The sequence below is a fragment of the Rhinoderma darwinii genome, chromosome 1 (genome assembly GCF_050947455.1).
Source record: "Rhinoderma darwinii isolate aRhiDar2 chromosome 1, aRhiDar2.hap1, whole genome shotgun sequence".
NCBI classification, from domain to species: domain Eukaryota; kingdom Metazoa; phylum Chordata; class Amphibia; order Anura; family Rhinodermatidae; genus Rhinoderma; species Rhinoderma darwinii.
The window spans coordinates 564,359,259-564,383,926 of record NC_134687.1 but is presented as its reverse complement, the minus strand read 5'-3'; the positions used below and the strand labels follow the sequence as shown (position 1 = coordinate 564,383,926).

Genomic DNA, 24,668 nt, shown 5'->3' with positions numbered 1-24,668 from the left:
TTTCATTCGAAAAAACTAAATGGTCAATTGAACAAAACCTAGATAAATATTACAGGACTTGGGATAGATGGATAGATACTCAGAACACAGATGCTTTGTCTAACATGATGGGATAGATCACATTACAAACTTTCAAACCAAAATTAAATTGGTGCCAGTAACGAAATATGTATAACTTGAAGTACACGGAACTTTGTATGGAATGTATATATATATATATATATATATGTAGCTTTCGGATTTTAATATAATGCAGCATATTTTTTTTTGTTCAGAAAAAAACGCATGTAAAAATGCCAGCTTATTTTTGGTTTTTTTAACACCTTCCCGCGATTGGGCGTAACTGTACGTCCAAATTCCAAGTGATTTCCCGCACTCGGGCGTACAGTTACGCCCGGCAGATAAAGCGAGCACAGGAGCTGTGCGCGCTTTATCTTCAGCGGCTGTCAGCTGTTATACACAGCTGACATGCCGCTGCAATGGCTGCGATGGCTGTTACCGCCGATCGCAGCCATTTAACCCCTTCAATGTGGCTGTCAATGACGTCCGCCGCATTGAAGTGGTTTACAGAGGGAGGGAGCTCCCTCTGTACCCCCCGGGCCTCCCCGCGATGGATCGCGGGTGGCTATTGTTGCTATGGCAACCAGGAAGCCGTTACTAGGCTTCCTGGTTGCCAAGGTACGGTAGCCTATTAGGTCCTGCCCGAGGCAGGACCTAATACGCGAACTGTCAAATGAAAAATGACAGTTACGATGCACTGCACTACATAAGTAGTGCAGTGCATCGTACCGGGCATCAGAAGACCAGATCTTCAAGTCCCCAGGTCAGTGTAAAAAAAAAGTGTGAAAGAAAAATAAATAAATAAATGAATAAATAAATAATAAAAACAACACTTGTCCTGTTTCCCTGATCAACTCCTTTATTATTAGAAAAAACATGAAAATATGAAAAAAAAACTATACATAATAGGTATCGCCGCGTTCAGAACGGCCTGATCTATAACAATATCACATTATTTTTACCGCACGGTGAACACCGTAAAAATTTTTAATAAAAAACAATGACAGTATTTTATTTTTTGGTCATCTTGTCTCAAAATTTTTTTAATAAAAAGTGATCAAAAAGTTGCAAGTAACGCAAAATGGTACCATTGTAAACTACAGTTCGCCACGCATAAAACAAGCCCTCCCGCAGTGATATCAACGAAAAAATTAAAATGTTACGGCTCTCAGAAAATGGCAACATTAAAACATGATTTTTTTTAGAAAAGAGTATTATTATTGTGGGAACGTAGTGAAACGTAAAAAAACAATATAAATTTGGTGTCACTGTAATCGTATCGACCGGCAGAATAAAGTTAACATGTTGTTTATACTGCACGGTGAACACTGTAAAAAAAAACAAAAAAAAAACAGAAACGTGCTGGAATGGCTGTTTTTTGGTTTCCTCGTCTCCCAAAAAATTGAATAAATAGTGATAAAAAAATCTCATGTCCCCCAAAATGGAACCAATAAAAATTACAGCTCGTTCCACAAAAAACGCGCCCTCACACACGCCCTAATGGAAAAATAACACGTTATGACTCTCAAAACGCAATGATGCAAAATGATTCTAAATGACGGCCCAGACTCATTTTTAGGTCCAGTAGAATTTCACTAAATACCCCACATCATCATTTGCTGGACCCCCCAGGTGGACCCCATGGACACAGCGGTGATGAGGAAACTTTAGGGCCTTGTGCGGCTTATAGGGCTAGTGAAGAAGTCAAAGATTAGGCAACACTGGAGCGCAGATATTTTGTATAATACCCAATAACCCGGCCTGTGTATAAAGGATTGGTTCAAAGCGACCACAGCAATCCATGGATTATTCATTCACCCCATTATTACATCATCCTATTATGATAACCTGTTGCACTCCGCCCAATTTACATATGCCCTGATGTACTCCGCCCAGCTTACATATACCCTGATGTACTCCGCACAGTTTACATATAGCCTGATGTACTCCGCCCAGTTTACATATACCCTGATGTACTCCGCACAGATTACATATACCCTGATGTACTCCGCCGAGTTTACATATATCCTGATGTACTCCGCCCAGCTTACATATACCCTGATGTACCCGCACATATTACATATATCCTGATGTACCCGCACATATTACATATACCCCTGATGTACTCCACAGTTTACATATATCCTGATGTACTCCTTACAGATTACATATACCCTGATGTATACCCTGATGTACAAAATCTGCGCTTCAAAAGCCAAATGGTGGTCCAACTGAGCCTGGCCGTGTACACAAACGGCAATTTATGACCACATATTGGGGTATTACTGTATTCTGGAGAACCCGCTTAACAATTTATGGGATGTATGTCTACGGTGGTACAAGCTGGGCACAACACATTGGGCACTGAAATGGCATATCTGTGGAAAACAGCAATTTTCAATCTGCAACATCTATTGTTTACTCATTTTTGCAAAAACACTTGTGCGGTCAAAATGCTCACTACACCCCTAGATAAATTCTTTGAGGGATCTAGTTTCCAAAACGGGGTAATTTATCGGGGGTACCACTGTACTGATACTATAGCTCAATGCAACATGGGGTCAAAAAACGAATCTTGTAAAATCTCCACTCCAAATACTAAATGGCGCTCCTTCCCTTTAGAGCCTTGCTGTGTGTCCAAATAGCAGTTTATGACCACGTGTGGGGTATTTCCGTACTCTGAAGAAGTTGCTTTACAAATGTTATGGTGCTTTTTCTCCTTTATTTGATGAGAAAATGAAAGATTTTGAACTAATGCTGTGTCTTATTGGAAAATAATGTAATTTTTCATTTTCACTGCCCATTTCTAATAAAATATATGAGACACCTGTGGGGTCAAAATGCTCACTCCACCCCTAGATGAATTCCTCAATGGGTGTAGTTTGCCAAATGGAGTCACTTTTTTTGCACTGTACTGGTACCTTAGGAGCTTTACAAATACGACATGGTGCAGAAAAACCAATCCACCAAAATCTGTACTCCAAAAGCTAAATGGCGTGCCTTCCCTTCTGAGTCCTGCTGCTTGCCCAAACAGCAGTTTATGACCACATGTTGGGTATTTCCGTACTCTGGAGAAGTTGCTTTACAAATGTTATGGTACTTATCATTTATTTGTTGAAAAAAATAAAAATTTTGAGGTAAAGCTACATCTTATTGGAAAATAATGTGATTTTTCATTTTCACTGCCCAATTCTAATGAAATCTATGAAACACCTGTGGGGTCAAAATGCTCACTATACCCCTAGATTAATTCCTCAATGGGTGTAGTTTGCCAAATGGAGTCACTTTTGGGTAGTTTCCACTGTACTGCTACCTAAGGGGCTTTGCAAAAGCGACATGGCGCAGAAAAACCAATCCAGCAAAATCTGCTCTCCAAAAGCCAAATGGCGCTCCTTCCCTTCTGAGCCGTGATGTGTACTCATACAGTACTTTATTACCACATATGGGGTATTTCCGTACTCTGGAGAAGTTGCTTTACAAATGTTACAGTGATTTTTCTCCTTTATTTGATGAGAAAATGAAAATTTTTTACCTAAAGCTACGTCTTAGTGGAAAAAAATGAAATTTTTCATGTTTACTGCCCAATTCTAAGGAAATCTATGAAACACCTGGGGGATCAAAATGCTCACTACACCCCTAGCTGAATTCCTTTAGAAGTGTAGTTTCCCAAATGGAGTCACTTTTGGGGGGTTAACACTGTACTGGTACCTTAGGAGGAGCTTTACAAATGCGACATGGTGCAAAGAAATCAAACCAGCAAAATCTGTACTCCAAAAGCTAAATGGCGTGCCTTCCCTTCTGAGACCTGCCGCTTCCCCAAACAGCAGTTTATGACCACATGTTTGGTATTTCCGTACTCTGGAGAAGTTGCTTTACAAATGTTGGGGTGCTTTTCATCATTTATTTGTTGAAAAAAAATAAACATTTTGCGTTAAAGCTACATCTTATTGGAAAATAATGTAATTTTTCATTTTCACTGCCCAATTCTAATGAAATTTATGAAACACCTGTGGGGTCAAAATGCCCACTACACGCCTAGATGAATTCCTCAAGCGGTGTAGTTTCCAAAATGGGGTCTTTTTTGGGGTGTTTCCATTATTTTTGCACCACAAGACCTCTTCTAACCTGACATGGTGCCTGAAATATAATTTAAGAAAAGGAAGGCCCAAAAATCCTCTAGGTGCTCCTTTGTTCTGGGGCTTTTGTTTCAGGCCCGTAGCACACTAGGGCCACATGTTGGATATTTCTAAAAACTTCAGAATCAGGGCAATAAATATTCAGTTGTGTTTATCTGGTAAAAACCTTCAGTATTACAGGAAAAATTGATTAAAATGGAATTTCTGCAAAAAAAAATGAAATTTGCAAATTTCCCTTCACTTTGTTTTAATTCCTGTGAAACGCATAAAGGGTTAAGAAACTTTCTAAATGCTGTTTTGAATACTTTAAGGGGTGCAGTTTTTAAAATGGGGTGAGTTGTGGGGTTCCTAATATATAAGGCCCTCAAAGCCACTTCAGAACTGAACGAATCCCTAAAAAAAATAGGCTTTTGAAATTTTCTTGAAAATTTGAGAAATTGCTGCTAAATTTATAAGCCTTGTAACGTCCTAGAAAAATAAAAGTATGTTCAAAAAATTATGCCAATCTAAAGTAGACATATGGGAAATGTTAGCTAGTAACTATTTTGTGTGGTATAACCATCTGTCTTACAAGCAGATACATTTGAATTTAGAAAATGCTAATTTTTTGCAAATTTTCTCTACATTTTGGTGTTTTTCACACAAAAATATTGAATATATCGACCACATTTTTTCACTAACTTAAAGTACAATATGTCACGAGAAAACAATCTCAGAATCGCTTGGATAGGTAAAAGCATTCCAGAGTTATTACCATATGTAGTAACACACGTCAGATTTAAAAAATGAGGCTGTGTCATTTGGTCCAAAAGTGGCTCAGTCCTGAAGGGGTTAATGGTACATGCATGTTTTTATGCCATTTTTGTTGTGGTGTTTTTTCCAAATAGTGTGTTTTAGGACCTGCGTTTTCACATGCGATCTTGTGTGGAGTTTTTCAGATTGCAAATCATGTGATTCAAAGATTCCTTTGCAAAACATGATTTAGTCTGAAAAAAAAACACAACGTAGAAAATACAAGACACATTTACACATGCGGGGTTTTTTTGTTATTTTTTTATTTTTTTTTTTGAAAAGACAAAAAAAATTTAAAAAATAGAGCTCTATGGGGGGGACGGGACCCGCCACAAACTGTATGAAAAAACATCAAAGCAACTCTATGCTGCAATTGCAAAGAAAAATAAACGGCACTGACCCAAAAAACACAAGAGAAAAGAAAAAAACACCACCACTGTTTATGGTGCATTTAATATCTACCTATTTTTATCTAACATTTGCCCACAGCATTTTTGCCACAATAAAATAACAATTCTAGAGCATCTATTCTTAAAACTCTGCGTTGAGTCATTCCTCTATTTTTCCTCCTGGAAATGTATGAATAAATTGATAACTATTCCCTTGCCAAATGATTGTGTCCCAACACACTTTGACACCGTCAGCACTGATTGGACAGTGTCAGTCTGTGTAGGGACACCGCCTCCCCAACTGGTAACATCCAGTTCTCAATTTATTTACACATTTCCAGGAGGAATAACAGAGGAATGGAATAATGCAAAGTTCAAAGAAAACATTCTCCAAAATTGTTATTTCATGGGGAACAAACAGACATGTCAGGAAAAGTGAGAGATCCCCTTTAAGTAAATGGGATTTTTAACTACAAAAATGTCCATTGCATGCCGTATAACAGCAGGGCTTATATACATAACATACCAGGCTGCACAGAGGAGGGCAGGCACAGTATCTTGTGGTAGATGTCCTTTTAAACCAAGGTCCAGATGGTCGGCTAAAGGGAAAGGCTTACTTTTTAGCTGTGAGGCTGCAAGCTGACGTCCCACATGGTCAGGGCCGGCTCCAGGTTTGGGCTGGCTCCAGGTTTAGGCCCCATGCACACTGCCGCGATTGAGGGCAGCTGCCCGTATTTTAGGCTCGTGCTCCCATACAAAGTATGGGAGCAAGGACTGTAAAAAGCAAAAGATAGGAGAGGTCTTATCTTTTGCGGGACACTTCTACGGCCCGGACACCTTCCTGTAAATAAACGAGAAGGTGTCCGTGAACACTAGAAGTGAATGCGTTCGTGACCGCAATTACGAACAATTTTTACGGTCGTGTACATGTGGCCCCTTGGGCGACACAGACTTAGTGGGCTGTTTTGCAGAGGAACTCACGGCAGAGTAAAAAACAACACTTGGTGCCCCCTTGTAGAAGTAAGGCCCCGTTTATGCCCCCATTAAGTAGTTAGGCCCCCCGTTTGTACCCCCAAAAATGTAGTGCCCTCTAGCGTGCCACACAGCCCCTCCTAGAGATAGTGCCATAGAGCACCCCCAAACAAAAAAAACCTCATACTCACCTATTCCTGCGACGAATGGAGCGAATCAACGCCAATGGGATCCTTGCGAAGGCCGGCGTGATTCAGTGACGACGTCATCACGCCAGCCTGCGCAGGGATCCAGTCCCTGCGCATGGTAGACTGCAGGCCGAACTATAGGCTAGTAAATGGCAGAGTAGGGAGATATCTCCCTGCACTGCCATAATGTTCAATAGTATCTGCGTCCTAAGGACGCAGATACTCGAATGTGGCGTCGCTACCGCTGTAGCATTGCGGTGACCACAGCTCGGTGGCCGTTGATCTCCATACTTCACACAGCTGATCTGCTGCTTTGGCAACGACGCCAACTATCACGTGATACAGCCACTTCCTGCCCGGTTGCGGAAGTACCGCTAGGGGTGGCCATGGGGAGTAAGATGGCGGCGGCCAGCAGGGTCGTTCAGGTAAGAGGACGGTGCAGAAAAGGGGCAGTCGGGGTCGCGTTCCCGGTGCCTGGAGTCGGTATGAGTTGCATGCCGGAGTCCGTGACAAGTCAGGCCGGACGTGTGCGCTTATTTATCATCGGTTTAGGGAGTGGAGTGTGACCCTGGCAGAGGAGAAGTCAGGGTGACGCGGGCCATCCTATGCCCCTAGCCTCAGTGGCAGCCTAGGCGACGAGCGGGAACTTGTCAGGGAGTGAATCTATCTGGTTCTCCGTATCACCGTGTGTGCTGCGTCATATGAAGACCCCCTACTTTATATGTAACCAGTGCTGCTATACTTGTAGTTACCGACATCTACTGTACACAAGTCCGTGATCAGATCGGGACGATGGAAATCTGTTCAATCAGATCATAAAACAGGAGCCTTCACTGACCCAACCTGCGTGTTATGGCTCCCTCTGCCTTATGTCACCGTCTGACAGCAGATTACTATGTGGAATCTGGATTGTAGAGTTTTATGTGACATTGACTTGATATTTATACCAAGAATTGGGGCCCTGCGTCTCCCTGTCTAATCAGGGTGATAGATGATGTAGTGGAGTCTCTATAGGATATACAGAAATCACCTCTGCTACATACATTTCCTCCAGGACCGAGCGCTGGGACCCCAATTGATCTAACATTTTTAAGATGGGAGATAAATGTCCCAAATGTGAAACCCCCACCCTTGTCTCATGTGGCCCACCTCATCTGTTAGTGAGGACTGTCTGGTGATCAGTAGATCATCGCAGGTTCGGCAGCTGAAATCCCTGGTGCCAGGGGAAACTGTGGGCAGACCCACGTTTCTGATGCAGTGGCCGCGGACAACCTGGCGATTGCAGTTGTCTTGACGTTCTGTTGGCAGCCATGTCCACCTTCAGATAACTTTGTTTTAATGCATTTAAATAAAAAAAAACACAATTCCTGTTTGTCACAAATTTCCCTTTAAAATTCACATAAAAGTGGAGGCTTACACAGAAAAACAATGTAAAACTAATAGATTAAGGTGTGCAAAGTTCATATAAACCACAAATGTCTACATCAACAAGAGCTTGTGCTCTCAAAAATACTGAAACTGAGGCTATATATCTGGCCTTCGTTCACAAATGTGTTAAATATATATTGCACATGGCAAACAGCCGTTATACTAACATTATCTATGTTTTTTGAGCGCGCACAGCATGCCGCGTATAAAAATACAACTTAAAGGGGATTTCCCACGAGGGACATATCCACAGGATATGTCATAAATGTCAGATATATGCGGGTCCCACACCTATCTCTAGAACAGGACCCCTAAACCCCGTTCTAGCTTTGTCTGCTATCACTGACTCCTAGCCACTTCTGGACTTTATGGTCGGAAGTTACGAAAACAGAGTAGCTCGCTGGGCTACGCCGTTTCCGTAACTCCCATAGTAGTGAATGGCAGTTACAGAAGCAGCATAGTATGCAAGCTACGCTGTTTCCGTAACAACCATTCAGTTCTATGGGGCTTACGGAAACAGCGTAGCTCAGCGAGCTGTTTTCACCTTCATGGTAATAAGTCCGCCGACACACAAAGAGGTAGAAAGGGGTTTAGGGGCCCCGTTCTAGAGAGAGGTGCTGGTCCCAGAGATGGGACCCGCATCTGTCTGATATTTATGACATATCCTGTGTCATAAATGTTCCTTGTGGGAAAACCCCATTTAATTTATACACACAGCCACCTTCACGTAACGCTGCATCAAACAGTAATTAAAAGCAAAAATTGCATGAAAATTCAACTTTGCGACTAAAATGCGCACTCAAGCAGACCCCTTATTCGCACAAAATGTAGTCTGCAAAAAATGTTGGCGTTCATGCAATACCACACAGGCCTACGTTCACAGGTGCGCGTGTTCAGGTGTAACCTATTCTTTCAGCGAGTTGATCGGTCTTCATCTCGGCTTCACTGAATACAGATTTTAGCAGTGAATTTGGGGTGAGGGGATAGAAGAGCCTGATAACTGTAGAGGCTTTTTTCTGTAATAAGATATATTACAAAGTTCTTTTATATTTGCTTGTACTATTGATTTATGGGGAAACAATTGAAACGACAATTACGCAATTTTGCCGCAATTCAGCAGAAAACACATATTTCACCATGAAGTGTATACACCGCATAACCACCCAATCTTATCCCTAAACCTAATCTAATGCGAGAACTAATACTAATTTTTGTTAGTGGAACTAGTTGTAAACCATCGATTATGGTGACCGTCCGTGGGTGAAAATCTCTTGTCTGACTGACCGAAATCTTTTCCATCCATCAGAAATAGAATAGACTTTCCTCTCTGGTGATGAAAAAGATAGGGACGGTGTAAAATTGCTAGACTTTGTTGATGTTTGTGTGCGCTTATGGTGCAAGTGCTTTGAACTACTTATTTGATGCCGTGATCTGGATGCTGGTAAGCGTCCAGGTTGTGAAGTCATAAACAGCACTTCGCACGCCTTCTCAGGGAGAAAAAAAAACACGTGACAATCAAAGAGCAAGTATGCCCTCTAAGTGATAAGGGGAGCGTGATAACATAAGGAAAATTTGTTACCTCTCCCCCTCTACAGCCATACAGGGACAGCAAGAGGATCATAGATCCTCCTCCTCTCCCTGTATGTTCCCCGCTGGCCAAAGTGAGATCTTCAAATGTGTGTAGCCCCTACTCCGACGTACTCGGACACGTACTAGGCTAGATCACAGCTAAAGCTGCATTCTAGAACTTGTTTAAGCACCGGCTTCAATTTAGCCTGACCAAGAGCCTTCAGTAGTCATGGACGTATCATACATGTCCTTGCTACTAAAGTGTCTTCCTACAAGGACATATGAGATACGTCCTTGGAAGAGAAAGTGTTACGTCAAGAAATCCAGAACACTTCCCTTTGTAGGAAACATAACGGATTCCTCACATCATTGTCTAAGCCCTCAATTTGCCATCTGTCAGTTATCGCAACCTATTGCAGTTCTCAGAAATCATGTCTGACTACTGTGGTTACACCAAATTTGTGTTCCGTTGAGAAGCTTATTTTTGGCTTTCAGTTTTTATAACTCGGAAAACCACTTTAAGGGAGAGTTCACACTGAGTTTTTTGACTAGTTTTTTGGCAAGGAAACCACGCCGCTAAACGCGCCAAAAAATGGCCGAAAATGCCTCATTGATTTCAATGGGAGGCGGAGGCGTTTTTTTACCGGCAGCGGAAAAACCGGCTCGCGGGAAAAAAGGGACATGGCCTGTATCTTTAGGCGTTTACGCCTCTGACCTCCCATTGACATCAATGGGAGGCAGAGAAAGCGTATTTCGCGGAGTTTTTTGGCCGCGGCACCTAATGGCCGCCGGCGAATAACGCAGCGAAAATTGGCGTGCAGGCAGAGCAAAATCTGGCTCAAAATTCCAAACTGAATTTTGAGGCAGATTTTCCTCCTGCAAAAAACTGTGTGAACGCAGCCTTAGGCTATGTTCACACGGAGTATTTTGGGGGAGGAATATCTGCCTCAAAGTTCCAAACGGAATTTTGAGGCAGATATTCCTCCCCCAAAATACTCCGTGTGAACAGCAATTATCGCGCCGTTTTTCGCCCGCGGCCATTGAGCGCCGCGGGCATAAAACACGCTTTCTCCTGCCTCCCATTGAAGTCAATGGGAGGTCGGAGGCGGAAGCGCCCGAAGATAGGGCATGTCGCTTCTTTTTCCCGCGAGGCAGTTTTACTGCTCGCGGGAAAAAGACGCCGACGCCTCCCATTGAAATCAATGGGAGGCGTTCTCGGGCCGTTTCTGCCGAGTTTTGCGACGCGGTTTCCGCGTCAAAAAACTCGGCAAAAGACCCCGTGTGAACATAGCCTAAGGGAGTTCTGGTATATCAAGCTCATCCTTCCCAGAAGAGTCCAGCAACCTTTTGGAGGAAAGTGTATACTCTACTAGCGAGGCTCCATAGGGGAAAATACCTGTGTAATGTGATAGAACGTGCTACGACATAAGTGTATGTTTACATGTATAGTTTTTACAAAAATCGTAACAAAACTGTGGAGAAAATCAGTACATGTAAATATGCCCTAAATAAAACCTCTGAGGGCCTCTATATAGAATTGGAGGCATACATAGGTACAGTATGGGCCTATAGCAGGTTATAGGTGCCATATTATCGGCACAGATCCATGTGCATGAGGCTTAGTACTGTCAGTGTATAATATTGTTGCAGGATTTGTGTGTTGATTTCATGTCTGTTCACATTTCATACAGGTTGTCAAGCCACATGTGCCAATCATTAGATTCCCCGATAGAAAGAACAGTCCAAAACCTAATGGTGAGTAAAACTAGGCTTAAATTTTGGCGTCAAATTTTACTTTCAGCAGCCGTACAAAATCGTAGTTTTAAATGTGTGCAGAATTAACTGCATACGTTTTATCCAAGAATACCAGTTTTTGACGGGCAATACAAACTGACCTGCCGTGGCACTTAAAACTCGATGCCTCACGGATAATCTGGAGATGTGGATTATTCAGTATGACTGATGGGAGATTCGGGAACAAGATCCTTTTCTGCAAGCCCCAGAATCCAAAATGGAAGGCAATCCAGACTACGAGTGCTCTGTAACATGCCCCCTTATCCCACACTGGAGGGGAAGAGAAGTGACAACCACTTGAGCTTCATTGTGAACAGTTGTGTAGACTTGTGGCTGAGTTTCTATCCTCCAATTATTTCAAGAAACTCGTTTGGTTGTGCTGCTGATCCTTCCTATTAAGGAATTGTGACCACAGAGTCTATAGACAAAATAGCTTTGGTCACCAGTAGTTATTCTGTTCGGTACAGTGGACATTCGTGATACAGAGAAGTAGCATAATGGTGCCTGGGCATTGCCTAAGCTTGAAGAACAGACTTTGGAGATAGGGAGATGAGGGGTCAGATATAAAATGCAGATAAGTGTCATAAAGTAATGGATTTTGACAAAAATTTAATGACCCACGTAGTGCAATGCATTGGAGCTGTCAGTCATTCACTGACAGCAGACCTATTCAGGTCCCGTCTGTGGGCGGGGCCTAATTGGCTATCGTACGTGTCAGACCAGGAGGCCATTATTAGGCATCCGGATGCTATAGCAACGATCGGCATCGTCACGATAACATTGTGTCGATCGCTGCAAACCACTAAGATGCCACAATCGCTTTTGATTGCGGCATCTAAGAAGTTAATAGCAGGGATCGGAGCTGACACCGGCGGCTGATGTCGCAGGCTCCGCTCCTGAGCCTGCGCCATCTTGTTACTGCAGCCGGATGCCTTTCAGGCCCCGCCTCTGGGCGGGACCTAGCAGGCATCTGTACTTGGCAGACGGGTGGCCATTGATAGGCTTCCGGTCTGCTGGAGCAGTCATCGGAACCCCGCGATTTCATTGCAGGGTTCCGATCTGCTTGTAAACACCATAGATGCAGCGCTCGCTTTTGAGCGCTGCAACTAAGGGGTTAATCGGCCGGATCGGAGGTTAGCACCGGTCCCGGCCTTGAAGCAGTGATAGCATTAAGCTATCACTGCTTTAAAACTGTGTCTGCAGACACGTCTGCCGACACAGTACCCTGCTAATGCTCTGACGTAATAGTCCGTCAGTTTGCGTTAACAGGACAACGACGGTGACGGACTATTACGTCACATAGCGGGAAGGGGTTTTTCCATCTCAAGTATCACAGGATATGCCATAAATGCCAGATAGTTGGGGATCTCAGAAGTGGGACCCACGACTATAATGAGAATGGGAACCCCTGACCCCCGGTTACCCGAGGCCACTTTGCATTAGCAGATGGGAGTCAGGAGGTCAGACCCTCATCTATCGGGCATTTATGGCTTATCCTATAGAAATGCCATAAATGCTTGAGATGGAAATTGATCCTTCCAGCCACTAAAAATTGATATCTTTAGTTGATCAATAGTTGATGTGTCGGTGTCAGACTTTCCGTACCCCTGCCGATCAGCTGTTTTGAAGGGGCCGCAGCACTCTTACGAGCGCCTCTTCTCCTTTATTTCTTCTTGTTCACTGTGAATAGTCGACACGCATTTAGTGGCGATCCACAGGTATTACAGCCTTTTCTCCCATTCACTTTTTTTTTCTTTTAGTACAAGAAGCCTTAAAGGCTATGATCTACCCATTTACTGTTCCTCCAGTAACTGCGCATGAAAACCCTCCTGGAGCTGAGAATCCTGCACCAGTCCGTAAAGCACGTGGCTCCCCAGACACCAGTGACCTACTGAGATCACTTCCTCAGAAATACAGGAGAAAAGCCGTGTCTGTTGAAGAGATGGACTATATACAAGTAAGACCACCAGAATCTGTATCCTCTCCTAGTTCTATACAAGTACCTGGCCTGGTCACAATATGTAGAGACCGGTTTCCTATGTGGAGATGCACATATATGAATATACTGCACTTGTATATTAGGGGATTGTTTCATTAGCAATTCTCCAATATATTCCTATTATCTGTACCTTTTATGAGCAGGAGCGTTTCAGGTGATTGATCATAGCAGCCTCAGGGGACTTCTAATCCTTGTGACTGAGCTCCGGGTCTCATTGATGGCAGCTGTACTCTGTGAATGGAGAAGACAGGAGGGTCTATTGATATGCCCTGATCCAGCACTTCAGTTATTCCTAGGGAAGAAGGGAAGAAGTTGCCGTAAATGAAACTTCCTACGACAAGGTTTAGTGATTTCATACAACTTCAAATCAGGGCTTCTCAACCTGTTTGTACTGGGGCCTCAGCAACCGGAACTTGGCGATGCCAGGGCCTAACCATTAGTCCATGCCAATATTAAAAATGTATTTCTATTTATCTTTTAAAGTGGATCCGTCACCATAATATACTACCCTATTTAAAGTGGTTTTCTGGGACTTCCTTTTTAATGAAACAAACTATTCAAAATACAGTGTTGAATAAGATTGAAATTTATTCCTCTCTCCTATTTACCGATGAGCCGATTCGGATACAAATCACGTGGTCCCGTCTTCCCTCTTCTGTTTGCGGTGTAGATCAGGAGCCGTTCATCGGACATGTAATCTTTGCTGGATGTCTCCCTCCTCAATGTACGTGTCGTTATCACGTACATGGGCCGTCTTCACAACAGCGCGTGCGGAAAAAAATGAAAGCTGCATATGCGGCGCAGTCATAGACCTGATTAGAGGAAGCCCAATATGCATGACATATGGCACGTACTGCACCATGGTCTTAGAAAGACATATTTGGGGTTGTTTGATAGGACTAAGTGGTGGCATGGGTGGGGATGGGTAAAGATTTATGTAGGAGGAGGATGCAAAGCAGGAGAAGGTTGACACGCCCTACAGCCGGAAGTACCGTGGCACGTCTAGCGGCCCATGCCAGAAAAATCATGGCTCCAAAAAAGTTTAAAACAGGCAAAAAGGTACTCTTGGTTATCATTATTGAGGCGATTTCTGGATATTGCAACTGCCAGAAAACCCCGCTAAGAGCCGCATATTTAAGTGACAAGTCTGCTGGGCTATCAAACCAAACAGCACAAAAAAAATACTCTGCCATTAATATTAGTGAAGACAGAATACAGCGGACTCGTAGCTTTTGGTCTACTGAATTCATTATGAGCCCTGGTCCTTTCCTGCCCCCTACAAATTATATAGGGCAGCATATTACGGTGACAGATGCACTTTAAAGGACCGTTCCAGTCTAGGTATATTCGTAAGATAAAGAGGGTTTCTTCATTATTGTGTTATTGGCCGAAAAAAAACATCACGTGACCAGTACGGAGACTTTGGCCTCGTTCACATAGGTTTTTTTTTTTACAGGCAGAAATGGCAGATTTTTAATTGGCTGAACTTTTGGAGGCTTTTTTTTTACATTTATTTTTAGGTGTTTTTTGACAGCGGCCATTGAATCTAATACAAAAAACTAAAAATGCGCGGTGCAGAAACAGTCCAAAGAAGGAGCATTCCGCTTTTTTTTTTTCAGTGAAAAGAAACGCTTCTGCTACCCATTGAAATCTTAGTGGGGGCAATTTGGGCCGTTTTTTTGGCGCTGATTCTGACGCGGTTTCAGTGTGTGAAATTACCCTTTTTCTTTGCTGTAGAATTTTTTAAATCATAATTGACATTGGCAGCAGGAATAATTTTAGGGCTTAGTTCCCTCCCCTATACGGCAGTTAAAGGCGTTTTCCGGTCCTATAATATTAATGGCCTATCCTCTGGATAGGCCATCAATAAGTGATGGGTTGAAGGGGCTGCGACGCTTGTGCGAGCGCTACTTCCCTTCATTTCTACTTCTCACACTGTGAATCACGGACACACTTGTAGCGGTGGTTCACTGTATTACAGCCTTCTCCCATTGATGTGAATGGGAGAAGACTAATAATGTGGACCGCCACTACAAGTGTGTCGATGATTCACAGTAGAGCAGTAGAAATGAAGGAGATTTTAAGATTGAACGGGGTACAAGACAGGGTTGTCCCTAATCACCTTTTCTCTTCTCTTTGATTATGGAACCCCTGGCAGTAATCATACGTGAAGATAGGAGTATAGTTGGCTTTGAGTATGGAGACGTTATCGAAAAATATCTCCCTACACGGATGATATGTTATGTATGGGTTCTTCCCACTCTATAAATAGTTATTGAGATATTTGAATGGTATGGATCATTTTCAGGGTTAAAAATTAATTGGGACAAGTCTGCCTGTTTGATAAAATGGATAATTTTTCTCTCGGGAAAACGTCTGTTGTTCGAGATGACCAACGTATAAAATATTTGGGGATTTATTTCACAAAAAAATGCAATGGATTTTATTAAATTTAAATATTGAATCTCTTTTTGATAAAATCAAGGGACGGATCCAGGTTTGGAAGAAAATGTCTTTTTCTATTCCTGGGAGATTTGCCCTGATTAAGAGGATTCTTCTTCCCCAAATGTTGTATATTTTTGAAAATTCTCCTATAAACATACCAGAAAAGATTTGTAAAAAAAATTTGAGGGAATATGGATAGAGCTAGTCTGGAGGGGAAGACAACCAAGAATGAAATTTGAATATTTGCAGTATCCTATCCCTTATGGAGGACTGGCTGGTCCGGATATCCGTGGATATTACTTGGCTTCTCAAATGAAACCGCTTGTTGAGCTGAACAGGGATATTGGAAATGGGGAGAAACTAGGGGGAGCGGTTAAGGTGGGCTGCGGGTTTAATGTTGGACAAGTTATGGTGGGAAATTAAAATTAAATGGAATGTAAAAGGAAGATATGGTTTTAGCCCAGTATGTGAGAATATCTATATTCCAGAATTCAATCAAATCCTGAATATTAAATACTGGGAAAGAAGAGGTATTTTGTTTCTTGAGCAATTAGTAGAGAATGGAGTCCTGTTGGACTTTGAGACTCTTGATCAGAAATTTGGACTGGGTAGAGGAGGTTGGTTCTACTTCAGGCAGCTGAAGGGGAAGCGTCACAGCCCATTCAAAACAGCTGATCGGCGGAGTGCAGGGGGTTGGACCCCGACCAATCATATATTGATGGCCTATCCTGAGGATAGGCCGTCAATTATATGGGACTGGAAAACCCCTTTAATATAAGAGGTACCCCTCACCCAGTGTTGTCTTCCTTAAAGGAACACTAAATCTAGAAATAAATGATAAAAGTAAACCGTAGATAATCTTGCTCACACTGTGTCATTCTGCAGGATTTTCGCATGTTCTTGAAAGTCCTGTAGAAAGTTTGCAGAGAAGGCAGGGGTTAATTTTATTGTCGCCACATCAGGTATTGGCACAAGTGGTCTTTCTATGGGATAAACTGAAAGATACGGTCACCGACGCCGTCAGTCCCGCTGACCTGACGGATTCAGGTTTCTCTGCAGGGTACAGCTTGTATGTAGCCAGGATACGTAGAAGTTGTATCGAAAAGGTAAAAATGTATTTTTAATGAACACATAATAACAAGGTTGCACAAAACACGCTAATACACGGTTTCAGAAAAAAAAAAAGTCTTGAATGGTTTACATAGTTTGAGTGCAAGAAATATTTATACTATTGGCTTTCTAACCATTTTTTTTATTTCATTTATTCAGCGTGGAGGTCCTGAATGAGACGTCGGCAACTCAAACCACCACCAGTATACACCAATTGTTACAGAGCTTTCCTGGATCTGTGTAATTCTACATAATGCTAAAGCAAGAGGCTGCACATTGGAAGCTTTTCTCCTCTGTATTCCCTTAATCGCTGCCAGAAGCCTCTGTAGAGCCGTGTAGGAGTACATTTTGTATGAATATAAATGACATTAAATGGAATGGTTTTGTAATCTTAGTCCTGTCATTTACTTGTAATCTGCAATCAGGCATTTTGCAGGTGGATCTAGAATTTTAAGGTTTATTTCCTTTACGTTTATATAGTAAGTTAAGTTTTAAGTAAAGCGACACAAAGGGAAGAAATCCTGAATTTGTTCTCTACTTCAGGCATATAAATGTGTTAGAAGGGCACTTGGTAAATATGGCTAATTCTTACAGTCTAAAATTCCTGTTAATGTTAGAAAACTAGTTTAAGGCAGGGAATCCCCCGGCTACCTGAGGAGCTCCGTGGCAGGGGTCTGTGGTTCTGTTTTCTAACACATTTGACATTTATGCAAATTGTCAAGCGTAAAGATCTGAGCGACTGTGACAAGGGCACAAATTGTGATGGCTGGATAACTGGATCACAACATCTCCAAAACGGAAAATCTTGTGGGGTGTTCCTGGTTTGCAGTGGTTAGTACCTAACAAAAGTGGTTCAAGTAAAGACAGCAGGTGAAAGGGTCATGGGTGCCCAAAGCTCATTAAGGGTACGAACACACAACACTGCAGGTTTTCCGCAACTGATTAATTGCGGAAAATCCGCAGTGTGGGTGAGATTCCAACAAATCTCGTCTCCACAACACGGAAAAATGCTGACGTAAAAACCGCACATAAATTGACCTGCGGTGCGGTTACTTCAACCGCAGCATGTCAAACAATGCTGCGGGCACGCAGCTCTTCTGTTGCGGGTTTACCCATTGAATTCAATGTGGTTGTTATCCCTGCTACAAAGCAGTGTGTGTTGCGATATTTGCAGTGGAATCACAGCGATGCGACCGCACAGATTGCAAGTAATAAAAAATAAAGGTAGACTTACCTAGAGTTCCCTGCTTCTTGTCCAGTCTGACCTCCCTGGATGACGTTGCATCCCATGTGACCGCTGCAGCGGTCACATGGCCTGCAACGTCCCTGCAGGAGGCCGGACTGCGCGCCAAAAAGAGGGAGGGGGTAAGTATGACAGTTTTTTGGGGGGGTTTTTTCCAGCGCAGAAATTACGCTGGAAAAACGCACCACGACGGACAGTGTTCAGGGCGGATAGGCTGCGCAGCTTGATGCAGTGTATGCGCCCTGAATACGCTGTGTGGGTTCCTATTCTAATAGACATTCGGAGTGAAGGCTAGCCTGTCTGGTCCAATCCCACAGAAAACCTATGTTACAAACTGATGAAAAAGTAATGCTGGCTACGAAAGAAAGGTGTCAGAACACACAGTGCATCACAGCTTGCTGCATTTTGGGCTGCTCAGCCGCAGACCATTTAGAGTGCCCATGCTGACCGTTTCCACCACCAATAGTGCCTATAATGGGCGTATGAGCATCAGAACTGGACAGTGGAGCAATGGAAGAAGGTGGCATGCTCTGACGTATCACATTTTCTTTTACATAATGTGGCCGGCCGGATGTTTGGCTGTTGCTTACCCGGGGAAGAGAGTAGAGCCTGGTGCCATATGGGGAGAAGACAAGCTGGTGGGGGCAATGTGATTCTCTGGGCAATGTTCTGCTGGGAAACCTTGTGTCCTGGCAATTATGTGGATGTTACTTTGACATGTTCCGCCTACCTAAACATTTTAGCAGACCAAGTACGCCTCTTAATGGCAATGGTAGTGGCCTATTTTAGCAGGTCAATATTCCCTGCCACGCTGCAAAAATTGTTAAGGAATGGTTTGAGGAACATGACCTAGTTCAAGGTGTTGATTTAGCCTTCATGTTCCTCTTATCTCAAATCGATTGAGCATCTGTGGTATCTGCTGGAAAAACAGGTCCAATCCATGGAGTCGTCGTCACCCCTTACAGAACCTAAAGGATCTGCTGCTAATGTCCTGTTATCATATACCACAGGATACCTTCAGAGGTTTTGTCTTGATGGTTCAGAGCCGTTTTGGAGGTTCGAGAGGAACCTATGCATTATTGGAAAGGGGGTTTTAACCCCTTCCTGACATTTGTCGTAAGTATACGCCATGGAAAGCCTGTGCTTCCCGCAAAATGTTGTATACTTACGACAAACGGGAAAACGGTTACAGTAAAAAATTAGAAAGTTTTAAAGTAAACATGGCTGCTGTTCATAATAGCAGGCGATCTGTACACGATGCCCAGGGGGGTGTCGCCTCTCCCCCCCCCCCCCGCCCCCCCAAGCACCAATCCCTACCATGTTCCATGGTAAAAAATGGCGGTGATGCCACCCCCTCGATCGCTACACCGACCGACCAATCGCACCACCCTCCACCAGCCCTGCCCACCTCACCTTAGGAACGGTGAGCAGAGCTGGTGTGACTGACTGTGAAGCCATACTTACCGATTCTGAGGCCTTCTGTGCTGCGATCCTGCTGTGACGTCCTCATCCGACTGCTTCCTGCTGCAGAGTGAGCCGTCGTCATCTGTGCTGCTGCTGTTTTTTTTTTTTTTAGCAGCAGCACTTGTTTTTTTCCTAAACTTCTTTTCCCTGTACCCTTTTCCCCCTCCCCCTCTCCCCCTTTTTACGTCCTGCGGCCACTGAGAGCGGATCAGTGACCACCATCACTGATCGCTCTGTGCTCTCAATTTTTGTCTCAGGAATTTTTTTTCTGTTTTCTGCACCGTCTATAAGTGTGCGCCCTGCCATCACTGATCAGCATCTGTGGTAATAATTTTTTTACGCAGTTTTTTTTTTTTTGTCTTTTTGTACCCATTGTACACACCATTTTAGTGTGTGCATCCTGTGAGCACTGATCAGTGACCGCCGTCACTGATCAGCATTTGTGCTAAATTTTTGGCGCAGGTTTTGTATTTTTTGTCCTTTTTACTGCACCATCTTTACTGAGTGTTGAGTCTATAATCGGCCTCAGTGGTAATTTGTTGACGCAGGTTTTTTTTTGGGCCTCCTTTTTTTATTTTTATATATATATATATATATTTGTAAAAAAGAGTACGTTTAGGGCGTTAGAATAGCGGACGTTTACTGACGTTCGTTTTGTAAAAAAAAAAATATATAGCAGAAGTTTTAGCTATATATATTTTTTTCTACACTTTTAGAGTAAATTTACAGCTTATAGTTAGTGTCCGTTAGTGACGGACATTCAGTTTTGTTTTTTTAACTGAAGTTCGTTCACTAAATTTTTGAAAGCGTAGCGACAGTTTTAGTGTCCATTTACAGTGTTATAGTTAGCGTTAGTTATTCATTTGTTAGTGTCAGATAGTCAGGAATTTTTTACAGTTTTCTATTGGAAGTTTAGTAAATTTCTTTAAAATTTTTATCTTATTCTTTTCTTCTTTTTCTTCTCTCCCTTTTTTTTTTTCTATAAGTTAAATTTACACGTGTAAAAGCACAACACACACAACCACCTCTATAAAAATTAATTCTTACACGTGTTGAAGCACTACATACCCCCCCTAATAAAAAATGTCCCAATCATCCCAAAGAGTCTACTCAGCCGAGGAGGCATACACCATCCTGGCCTCTGACACTGAATCGGCCAGCGAGGGAGAAGAGGGAATTGCCCCATTCCTCTTGAGCTCCCCATCCTCTTCCCCATCCTCTTCCCCATCCTCTTCCCCATCCTCTTCCCCATCCTCTTCCCCATCCTCTTCCCCATCCTCTTCCCCATCCTCTTCCCCATCCTCTTCCCCATCCTCATCCTCTTCCCCTTCCTCATCCCCTTCCTCTTCCCCTTCCTCATCCTCTTCCCCTTCCTCATCCTCTTCCCCTTCCTCATCCTCTTCCCCTTCCTCATCCTCTTCCCCTTCCTCATCCTCTTCCCCTTCCTCATCCTCTTCCCCTTCCTCATCCTCTTCCCCTTCCTCATCCTCTTCCCCTTCCTCTTCCCCTTCCTCATCCTCTTCTCCTTCCTCATCCTCTTCCCCTTCATCATCCATCCCCACAAAGGCACCCCAGGACATCAGCTCAGGCAACCCCCCAAATTAGTGATATCGTGGAGCCCACCCCTGAGAATTATGACATTCCCTCACATTCCGGATTTCACAGGGAGCTCAGGAATTCGGTTAGAGACTGCGGGCCTCACAGAAATTTACTTTTTCAAGGTCTTTTTCTCTGAGGATTTTGTTAATTTAATGGTGGCCGAGACAAATTTATACATCCAGCAATTTTTAGCCCAAAACCCCACGTCCTCATTTGCTAGGTGGACCCCCATAGAGGGAGCAGAGATGATGAAATTTTGGGGCCTTGTGCTACATATGGGCCTAGTAAAAAAGCCAGAGATTAGGTAATACTGGAGTACGGACGTTTTATACAGCACCCCATTTAATCGAATGGCAATGACCCGGACACTTTTTGAAATGATTCTGAAATGTTTGCATTATAGTGATAATGCACAGTGCCCGCCCTGTGATGACCCCACATACGACCGCCTATTCAAAATCAGGCCAGTAATTGATCATTTCTGCACCAAATTTCAAGAAGTGTACACCCCCGAAAAGAATATAGCAATAGACGAGTCCCTTGTACATTTTAAGGGGAGACTAAAATTCCGCCAATACCTGCCAAGCAAGAGGGCGAGGTACGGAATTAAAATGTACAAGCTGTGCGAGAGTAGCTCAGGGTACACCTACAGGTTTCGGGTTTATGAAGGGAAGGACACCAGGATAGAACCCCCAGAATGCCCCCCTGTCCTGGGAGTTAGTGGGAAAATAGTGTGGGATTTGATGCACCCACTGCTGGACCAGGGTTATCACCTTTACGTGGATAGCTTCTATACCAGCATCCCACTATTTAAATGCCTCTCCACCAGAAATACTTCAGCATGCGGCACCGTGCGCAAAAACCAGAGAGGCCTCTCTAAAAATCTGATTGGGCAACCAATAAGAAAGGGAGGAAGCAGGGCACTACACAGCGATAACTTGTTGCTGGTCAAGTATAAGGACAAGAGGGATGTCCTTATGTTGACCACAATACATGGTAGCGGCAGCACCCCTGTACCTGTCCGAGGTAGCACTACAATGACCCCCAAGCCAGATTGCATCCTCGACGACAATAAGTACATGGGAGGGGTTGATCTCTGATCAAGTACTAAAGCCGTACAGTGCCATGCGGAAAACAAAGGTGTGGTACAAAAAGCTGGCCGTGCACATGGTACAGATGGCATTTTATAACCCTTACGTGCTATACCAATGCGCAGGCCGGACAGGGACATTCCTTAATTTTCAAGAGGTGGTTATCAAGGCCCTTGTATTTGGGAACCAGGAAGGGGAGGGTCCCAGTACTTCTAGAAGCGATGGTCCACGTATTGTACCAGGACAACGCTTTCCCAGCGAAATTCCCTCCACTGGTAAAAAGGGAAGGACCCAAAAAAGGTGCAAAGTGTGTTACAAAAGGGGGAGAAGGCGAGACATTATTTATCAGCGAAACCTGCCCACGACAAACCTGGCCTGTGTATAAAGGAGTGCTTCAAAGTTTATCACACATCCATGGATTTTTAATTGGATAATTTATTTAAATGCTCACTATACCCCTAAATAATTTCCTTGAGCGGCATAGTTTCCCAAAAGGGGTTAATTTTGGGGTGTTTCCACTGTTTTGTCCCCTCAGGGGCTTTGCGAATGCGACATGGCCTCCGCAATGGCGCTCTTTCCCTTCTCAGCCCTGCCGTGTGTCCAAACAGCCATTTATGACCACATGTGGGGTACTGTTTTACTCGAGAGAGATTGCTTTACAACTTTTGTGTAGCTTTTTCTTCTTTCACCCTTGTGGAAATGAAAAAAAAATTAGCTAAACCTACATTTTATTTGAAAAAAATGTCGTTTTTCATTTTCACGGCCTACTTCCAATAATTTCTGCAAAAAATCTGTGGGGTCAAAGGGCTCACTATACCCCTAAATAAATTCCTTGAGGGGTGTCGTTTCCCAAATGGGGTAACTTTTTGGGGATTTCCACTGTTGTGACACCACAAGACCTCTTCAAACCTGACATGGTGCCTAAAATATATTCTAATAAAAAGGAGGCCCCAAAATCCACTAGGTGCTCCTCTCATTATGAGGTCTGTGCTTCAGTCCATAAGCACGCTAGGGCCACATGTGAGTTATTTCTTAAAAATGTAGAATCAGGGCAATAAATATTGAGTTGCATTTCTCTGATAAAACATTCTGTGTTAAACAAATGGATTAAAATTAATTTCTGCAAAAAGAAAAATGAAATTTGTAAATTTCACCTCTACTTTGCTTTAATTTCTGTGAAATGTCTAAAGGGTTAAAAAACTTTCTAAATTCTGTTTTGAATACTTCGAGGGGTGCAGTTTTTAAAATGGGTTGACTTATTGGGGTTTTCTAATATATAAGGCCCTCAAAGCCACTTCACAACTGAACTGGTCCCTGTAAAAATAGCCTTTTGAAATTTTCTTGAGAATGTGAGAAATTGCTGCTAAAGTTCAAAGCCTTGTGACGTCATAGAAAAATAAAAGGATGTTCAAAAAACGATGCCAATCTGAAGTCGACATATGGGGGATGTTAACCCCTTAAGGACGCAGCCTAGTTTTGGCCTTAAGGCTCAGAGCCCATTTTTCAAATCTGACATATTTCACTTTATGTGGTAATAACGTCGGAATGCTTAAACCTACCCAAGCGATTCTGAGATTGTTTTCTCGTGACACATTGGGCTTCATGTTCGTGGTAAAATTTGGTCGATATATTCAGTGTTTATTGGTGAAAAATTGCAAAATTTAGAGAAAATTTTGAAAAAATTGCATTTTTCAGAATTTAAATGCATCTGCTTGTAAAACAGACGGTTATACCACCCAAAATAGTTACTAGTTCACATTTCCCATGTGTCTACTTTAGATTGGCATCGTTTTTTGAACATTCTTTTATTTTTCTTGGACGTTACAAGGCTTAGAACATAAACAGCAATTTCTCATATTTTTAAGAAAATTTCAAAAGCCTTTTTTTTAAGGTACCTCTTGAGTTCTGAAGTGGCTTTGTGGGGCCTATGTATTAGAAACCCTGATAAAACACCCCATTTTAAAAACTAGACCCCTCAAAGTATTCAAAACAGCAGTTATAAAGTTTTTTAACTCTTCAGGCATTTCACAGGAATTAAAGCAAAGTGGAGGTGAAATTTGCAAATTTCATTTTTCTTGCTGAATTTCAATTTTATTCATTTTTTTTTCTGTAACAAAGAAGGTTTTACCAGAGAAACACTACTATATATGTATTGTCCAGATTCTGCCGTTTTTAGAAATGTCCCACATGTGGCCCTACTGCGCTCGTGGACTAAAAGACAAGCCCTAGAAGCAAAGAAGCACCTAGTGCATTTTGAGTCCTCTTTTTTATTAAAATATATTTTAGGCAGCATGCCAGGTTTGAAGAGGTGTTGAGGTGTCAAAACAGTCGGAATCCCCCAATAGTGACCCCATTTTGTAAACTACACCCCTCAAGGAATTCATTTAGG

General features: G+C 42.8%; 1 protein-coding gene across 2 annotated transcripts; it reads left to right on the top strand.

The window, feature by feature from the left end:
- Window positions 1-6,665: 6,665 nt before the first annotated feature.
- KGD4 (alpha-ketoglutarate dehydrogenase subunit 4) lies at window positions 6,666-17,271 on the top strand. 2 transcript variants are annotated; one of them, XM_075854893.1, is made up of 4 exons: window positions 6,666-6,962; window positions 11,226-11,289; window positions 13,137-13,285; window positions 17,042-17,271. In XM_075854893.1, the coding sequence occupies exons 1-4, from the start codon at window positions 6,765-6,767 to the stop codon at window positions 17,057-17,059; spliced, it is 429 nt and encodes a 142-aa protein (XP_075711008.1). In that variant the 5' UTR covers window positions 6,666-6,764; the 3' UTR covers window positions 17,060-17,271. The 2 variants fall into 2 exon arrangements, with proteins under 2 accessions (XP_075711008.1, XP_075711007.1); XM_075854892.1 differs by having other exon boundaries at window positions 6,671-6,962; window positions 13,089-13,285.
- The last annotated feature ends 7,397 nt before the right edge of the window (window positions 17,272-24,668 follow it).